The sequence below is a fragment of the Exserohilum turcica genome (genome assembly GCF_000359705.1).
Source record: "Exserohilum turcica Et28A unplaced genomic scaffold SETTUscaffold_4, whole genome shotgun sequence".
NCBI lineage: Eukaryota > Fungi > Ascomycota > Dothideomycetes > Pleosporales > Pleosporaceae > Exserohilum > Exserohilum turcicum.
The window spans coordinates 144,157-151,882 of NW_007360247.1; the positions used below are offsets into that span (position 1 = coordinate 144,157).

Sequence of the window (7,726 nt, forward strand, 5' to 3'; positions counted from 1 at the left end):
TAGCTTCGACTCGATGTGCTTGGCGTGGTGAAGGGGGTGGAGGGGGTGGAGGGGGCGACGAGGGCGGCGAGGGCGACGAGGAGCTTGGACGCAGCCGGCGATGATGTCGAGATGCCGACCGAGTGCTTGTGCCTGCAAAGCGCATGCCACCGCCACCACGGCCACCACACGTCTCCCGCCATTGCTCCCCTCTCCCCGCCCTCGCCCTCGCATCGTCTTCGGTGGCGAGGACACGTGTGCTGCCTGTCTCTTCCTCCGCTCTTTTTATTCCCTGTATACTACTACGTTGCATAGATAGAAGAATTGGAGCAGCCGCCGCCGCCGCGAGCATCCCTCCACCAAACACCACCACCACTAACACCACTACCACCACCATGTTCCAGAGCCAGAACCTGCCGTGGCGGGCAGCCCTTCGCCACGCATCGCGCTCCGCCCCGCCCACCGTCACCGCCAGAGCAGCATCGCGACACCTGCCCGCCCAATGTGCCGCCTCTCTCGTCGCCCGCCCGCCCCTCCGCTGCCCCAAGCCCCCCGCCGCCCTCTTCGCATACCGCACCTTCTCCACGTCGCTGAGCAGGCCAAAGGAAAAGGACCCCAAGACGCCGCCCGAGCCGCTGGACGAGGCCACCAACGACGACGAGCCCGACGAGGCCAAGAAGCTCCACGCCAAGAACGACGCCCCAGAGCCAATTCCCTCGCGGACAGGCGCTGGCCGAGGCAGCGCAGCAGGCGGAGGCGGCGATGGCAGTGGCGGCGATGGCGGTGGCAGGAAGCGAAAGGGCTCGGAGCGGGCGCTTGTCAAGCCCTCGATACCCGATGTCTACCCCCAGGTCATGGCAATTCCCCTCGTCAAGCGCCCCTTGTTCCCCGGCTTCTACAAGGCCATCACTATCCGCGACAGAGATGTGGGCCAGGCAATTGCCGACATGGTGAAGCGCGGACAGCCATACATTGGCGCCTTCATGTTCAAGGACGACGCAGCCGACAAGGATGTCATTGACGACCCCAACGAGGTCTACGACGTCGGTACCTTCTGCCAGGTCACCAGCGCATTCCCCGTGGGCGCCGACGACAACTTCGCCATGACTTGCGTCCTCTACCCCCACCGCCGCATAAAGATGACGGGTCTCAAGCCGCCCACGCCAGCCAAAGATGAGCCTTCGGTGGCTGAGAGCACCCTCAATGACGCCGCCGAAACGCCCGAGTCTGACACCGGCGCCACCCAATCCAAGGGCGACGTCGTTGCCAGCTTCGAGGAGTCTGCCGAAGAGCCCAAAACGACGCACGGCGCCCTTGTCTCTACCATTCTCAAGGGCCGCAAGGTCAGCATCGCCGACGTAGACAACATGGTTGAGGAGCCCTTTGACCTCAAGACGAACAAGACAATCCAGGTGCTGGTCAACGAGATTGTCAACACATTCAAGAGCGTGGCCCTCTTGAACCCGCTGTTCCGCGACCATGTCTCGACCTTCTCGGTACACACCACAATGAATGTGGGCGAAGATCCCGTTAAGCTCGCAGACTTCGCTGCTGCCGTGGCCCAGGCCGAGTCGCACGAGCTGCAAGACGCGCTCGAGGAAATGGATATCGAGAAGCGTCTGAGCAAAGCCTTGGAGGTCCTGAAGAAGGAGCTCATTAGTGCAGAACTGCAGAAAAAGGTTGCAGACGACGTCAACGCCAGAGTCACCAAGAAACACCGCGAATACATGTTGATGGAGCAGATGAAAGGCATCAAGCGCGAGCTTGGCATCGAATCCGACGGCAAAGACAAGCTGATTGAGAAGTTCAACGAAAAGGCCAACAAGCTGGCTATGCCCGAGGCAGTGCGCAAGGTCTTTGAAGAGGAAATGAGCAAGTTGCAAGGCCTCGAGCCCAACGGATCAGAGTTCAACGTCACCCGCAACTACCTCGACTGGCTCACACAGCTGCCATGGGGCCAACGCAGCGCCGAGAACTTTGGTATCCAACACGCACGCGAGGTACTGGATGAGGATCACCATGGGCTGAAAGACGTCAAGGACCGCATCTTGGAATTCATTGCTGTCGGTAAATTACGCGGCACGGTCGAAGGCAAGATTCTCTGTTTGGTCGGGCCACCTGGTGTGGGCAAAACATCCATTGGAAAATCAATTGCTCGCGCCTTGAACCGCCAGTACTACCGCTTTAGTGTCGGTGGTATGTACGATGTAGCTGAGATCAAGGGTCACCGCAGGACATATGTCGGTGCGCTACCCGGACGTATCATCCAGGCTCTCAAGAAGTGCCAGACAGAGAACCCACTAGTCTTGATTGACGAAGTCGACAAGATTGGCCGAAACAGCAATCACGGCGACCCGGCATCCGCGCTTCTTGAGCTGCTCGACCCAGAGCAGAACAACAGTTTCTTAGATCACTACCTGGATGTGCCCGTCGATCTTTCCAAGGTCCTGTTCGTATGCACAGCCAACATGGATGAGACTATTCCACAGCCTCTGCTCGACCGTATGGAGGTAATCCGACTGTCTGGCTATGTTTCGGACGAGAAGATTGCCATTGCCGAGAAATACTTGTCGCCTGCAGCCAAGGAAATGAGTGGTTTGAAGGACGCCGACGTTGTGCTCGAAAAGGACGCCATCGTCGAGCTCATCAACAAGTACTGCCGTGAGTCTGGTGTGCGAAACCTCAAGAAGCACATTGAAAAGGTGTACCGGAAGTCTGCCCTCAAGATCGTCACCGACGTTGGCGAAGATGCACTGCCAGAAGCCGCAGCTCTGACCGATGAGGGCAAGGCTGCACAGCAAGAGTCCAAGAAGGACGCGAGCGACCCCAAGGAGACGCCAGAAAATATGGAGCAGCAGACTACTGAGAAGCCCCGCGTGGCTCTCAAGGTACCGGATTCAGTTCATGTATCAATCAACAAGGATAACCTCAAAGACTACGTCGGCCCGGCCATCTTCACCTCTGACCGTCTCTACGACTTCACACCACCCGGTGTAGCCATGGGCCTCGCATGGACCTCCATGGGCGGCTCGGCGCTGTATATTGAATCCATCCTACAGAACGCACTATCCGCTTCATCATCTCCCGGCTTGGAGCGCAGTGGTTCCCTTCGAGATGTCATGAAGGAGTCGACCGGTGTTGCCTACTCGTATGCCAAGAGCACATTAGCCCGCGAATTCCCCAAGAACAGGTTCTTTGAACATGCAAGGATACATCTGCACTGCCCCGAGGGCGGCACTCCCAAGGACGGACCAAGCGCTGGTATCACAATGGCCACTAGTTTGCTCAGCCTGGCGCTCAACAAGAAAATCAGGGACGATGTCGCCATGACTGGTGAGCTGACGCTTACCGGAAAGGTACTAAGGATCGGCGGGCTACGGGAGAAGACGGTTGCCGCACGGAGAGCAGGCGCAAAAACAGTCATTTTTCCACACGACAATATGAGTGATTGGCTCGAATTGCCAGAGGTATGTGCCTCACCCCCCTGTTTCAAAAAATCCCATTTGCTAACGCATGACAGAACATCAAAGAAGGCATCGAAGGCCGCCCCGTGTCATGGTACCATGAAGTCTTTGATATTGTTTTCCCCGACCTCGACAAGGAAGCCGCAAACAAGATGTGGGAAAAGGAGCTCAAGCCCAAGAAGGGAGACCGCAAGAAGCGCGAGCAAAAGAAGAAGGAAGAGGAAGAAGAGGAGTCTGGTGAGGATGACGATTAAGCCGCATTCGCTAGACTTTGAATGTAAGATATGTACAATGGGCAGAGGGCAAAGGGTAAAGAAGTGCAGCAACGCAGCGCATTCCAGGCGTTCTTGTTTCCGCAAACTGTTTTTGGCATGGCATTTGGCTACGCAACCGAGCCATTTATACGATCAACTGCATTTTGGTAATGAATGATATGCGAAATTCTCTTCTCCACTATCATATGAATTGGCTGCATGGGGGCATTGTGTATTAATGGAATGAACGTTATGCCCGTTGTTGGTGGTACCCATCTGCCGATGAGGAATACGAGGCATTGCGTATTTGCTTTCGGCTATCGGCGTGTTCCATCTTATTCAACATGCTTGTCCGCGTAAGCATAGGCTGTATTGTCATACTGTACGAGTAAACCTTTGGACTACTACGTATCTTGGGGCTACATGAGCGACGTGTGTTCCATCTCTGCAACAGTGTAAGCGCTGTAAGGGTATGAGTACTGTCTGGACAGGTACTATTTGTCAGACTTATATCTTGTCACCTCCAGCGAGGCGTGACGGTGTTTATTTTTGTTTGCAGATCCTGTACCACTTTCAGAAACCGAAATGGATGTTACATCGTCATGTCACTATAAGGCTAGATAGGCATGTCTAATTAGTGCGTACATACGAGAAAACACGTAAGCGCCTAACGGAAAGTAGACACACCATGATCAGTGCACCCTATGCTTTTCTCGAAATCATTGCCATACGTGTCCTACTTTCTGTAATAGGCTTATTTTTAGTATCTATATGTTCTCAGGAGGCTGGCTTCAAGGGTTAGTTGCGATTTTTTTTCTACGTATATAAACTAGTCATGCATCTGTGTATGCTTGGACACTCATACACTCACACATACATTTAATCCAGCACACTAATAAATTTTTTGCATACATCCTACCCGGTGTTACAATGAAGTTGATTACTTTTGCTAGTCTTGCCTTCGCAGCTGTAGCCCTTGGCACCACTGTAACAGATACATCTTCAGGCGTAAGTTTTACCTGTGCATCTACATTACATGCATGTATTTGAAGGCTTTGCTGACGATAAGATTAGACCTGCAATGCTTTGAAGAACACATGCATCATTAATAAAGACGTTACTGCGGCATGCGTAAGTATTTCTATTTACACAACCATGGATGCATTTGTTCATATGTGGCTGAACTTTCATAGACCTCTGGCAAGTGCACAAATACTGGAAATGGTTGTTCAATCATTACTGTGTCGGAACCCGTGTCTCCGGAGGAAGAGAAGGTGCTCAGTGTCACTGTTTCGTGCAGTTAAATTTTGAGCTGTAGGACTTTTTGAGGATAACTAAGGTGTGTGCAAGTGTACGGTGAATAGGAAGATGGCTGGTGAGCCTCTCTAGCGATTCGAAGATTGGGCTACTCTAGAGAGCTCCGTTGTGCATCTATAGGCGCAGGGCCAGACAAGATATAGAATTAGAATCAATCAATATGGTCAACCTAACAGAATGCATCGTGTAGTTGAGTTGTCAAAACCAGCATTTCGCCCATTCCCTTGTTCAACCGTGTATGTATTTGCGATGGCATGCATAACATTCAAAAGCATTAGTTTTTCAAACGGTCATTGTAGACAAGATGACTGCCTCTTCGTCTCACGATGCTCACGAGATGAAACATGCAAATGTGGTTTGCACTGCAGAGAATAAAAGTATCGTTAGCGCTTAGGGAACTAGGTTAAGACGCCATACTAGTATGTACATGTCTAAAGTGGATATGGATATTTCTTTTCTAGGTTAGCAGCCCACGATCGAGACTTGTGCATTGTTGATCATCCTGTCGATCGGTGGATCAACGCGGGTACATGGGATAATGTCCTGTTACTAGATTTTAGGGAGTTAACGAGTTGGTGTAATCGAAGAGGATTATCGTCTCCTCTTATGTTGTTGTGACGGGTACTAGTTAGTATGCCCAGGTTTCTGCAGCGACAGACCCTGTTGACTCGATATGTCTAGATTCAACTATAATATCATGCCTGACATTGATTCCCTATTTTAGATGCATGGGTAAGCACTCGAGTGTGTCGAATTACATCTATAGTGGCTACAGGTATTGCTGTCTAGTAATACGTCACCTTTGTTCTAGTCGTTCAAAGTAGCTTCTGCGGGAGCTGACGGCCAGAGCGTATGCTTGCTTCAAGCGTCTTGCATGGTTGTATTGGCTTGTGCCGTATTTCCGGCTTTTCTGCTTACCAGGCACACCGCTGTCTTGGCTTGCTGAGACATTTTGCTTGTGCTGTCAGCCTGGGTAGCCGATGTATTTTCCGTGCGCCTATTTGAACTACTCTCACTCTATAGTCGCTATGATGTTGTATTCTCCCAATGAGCGCAAGGCAGCTCAAGGAATTTCTTGTGGTTCAAATTTACCCAGTTCTGTGTTGTGTCGCGATCCTCTTAGCATGCGATGTAGGTGTCGGTCGTCGGAGTTATCTGTAGAGATTGTACGTACGCAGCTAGCCTGTTTCTCCTTTTCCAGAACATGTAGGTCCGAGTCCGAAAGAAGCTGATTGGGCGGTGACGTGATACGATTACAGCCTACGTACTATGAGAGAAATCAGGATCGTGCCACCGTCAAGCAATTTTTTAATTTTAACCGGCCCTCCTTGCCTATTCTGTTGGATGCAGAGTACGGAGTGTACGTGGGAATGTTAGATTCCTCTATATCTTTGTAGTAGTTGTTCAACAAACTTCTCAGCCTTGTCTTTGCTGTGTTCACTCGCTTGAGTACGTATGTGTTCCAGGGGTAAGTCACCAGGTCGAAGAATGTTTTGCAACGGCATATTGCGGCCTTGTATCTGGACTAGAGGCGGGCCTCGATTTCGCTAGCTTATTAATTGGTCGAGATGGCCGTGCGGGACGCCAAATCGGGGGCTCACGGTCAGTTTTTCGGCTTTGCAAGTTCTTAGTCTCAACACTGACCTCTCTGGCTTTCTAGGGAAATAAATTTAGCCGCTTTCCTCTCTATACAGCGTAGAGTAGATGTACAAATGTAAAGTAGGGTCTCGGTGAGGTTCAACGGCTGCTTAGAGGCACGTTCGCAGTAATTGAATAAGCGCATTTAAGCTATCATGATGAAAAAGCCAGTAGGTTGCTTCAATGCATACAAAGCTTGCGTAATAGGAGTAAATTAAAAGATCTCAATGTAGGTAGGTAGAGCCAGCACCGACAAAGTGTCAGCACTACTATGTTAGTTTTGGCACTAAAAATGCGCTTTTGAAGGATATGCCTGCCAAACTTGTTGTGAAGTCGAGTGATATTACGCGCGGCAGCGCTATGGTCTCTTTGTTGTGTGAATATATATTTGGATAAGGGCCAAGGGAAAGGATCTACAATAGCTCAGCACGAAATCTGTTTACTCACCGTCGTACCTCACAAGAAGCTAATTCCTGAGCTACATTAGCCAAACTATACATGATGAAGCTATCTGTCTGCGTCGCTGTCCTGTCCTTTGCCTGTGGCTCCGTTGCACAGTGGTGGGTACGTACATTGTCTCCTGCGTTTCTCCAGCTTTCTCGTTCTCCGTGGATGCTAGTTTACATGACACCTCTCCACGACATATACCCACTACCGTTTCCTATTCTAACAAACACTTGCAGAACTGTGTCCCAGGCGTGGGAGGAACCTTTGGACTATGCAAATTCAACGGTCAAGACGCAGGTGCACAACCCTGCAGTTCTGTAAGCAACATGCTATGCTTTTTCAAAAAAAAAAACGATGTCAATGAACACAGTCACTGATTATAATATGCAGGATCGCCGATGCCTTGTTGCGGGTAATGGATGTACTCCAAACTTCCAAGCCTTGGTAGCAGGTTGCAGTTAGATTGGGTGAGCTTTATAGAGTACGGGGTATAAATTCATTGGCGTGGATATATGAGAAGTGTTGTGAACAATTGAAGCTGCACGTGAAACGCATATTTGAGTTGTGTGAGTGGGTTTAGAGAAGTAAGCATATTCCACTGAGGACCTAGTAACAGCATGTAATCAA

At 50.7% G+C, this 7,726-nt stretch overlaps 2 protein-coding genes across 2 annotated transcripts; both read left to right on the forward strand.

The window, feature by feature from the left end:
• Positions 1 to 374: 374 nt before the first annotated feature.
• On the forward strand, positions 375 to 3,858 carry SETTUDRAFT_42546 (uncharacterized protein; the record flags this gene model as incomplete). Its single annotated transcript, XM_008029942.1, has 2 exons — positions 375 to 3,446; positions 3,500 to 3,858. 2 exons carry the CDS (start codon positions 375 to 377, stop codon positions 3,695 to 3,697), a joined length of 3,270 nt encoding a protein of 1,089 aa, XP_008028133.1. The 3' UTR covers positions 3,698 to 3,858.
• Positions 3,859 to 4,627: 769 nt separating this feature from the next.
• On the forward strand, positions 4,628 to 5,001 carry SETTUDRAFT_21044 (uncharacterized protein; the record flags this gene model as incomplete). Its single annotated transcript, XM_008029781.1, has 3 exons — positions 4,628 to 4,705; positions 4,772 to 4,828; positions 4,891 to 5,001. The coding sequence occupies 3 exons, from the start codon at positions 4,628 to 4,630 to the stop codon at positions 4,999 to 5,001; spliced, it is 246 nt and encodes an 81-aa protein (XP_008027972.1).
• Between the last annotated feature and the right edge of the window lie 2,725 nt (positions 5,002 to 7,726).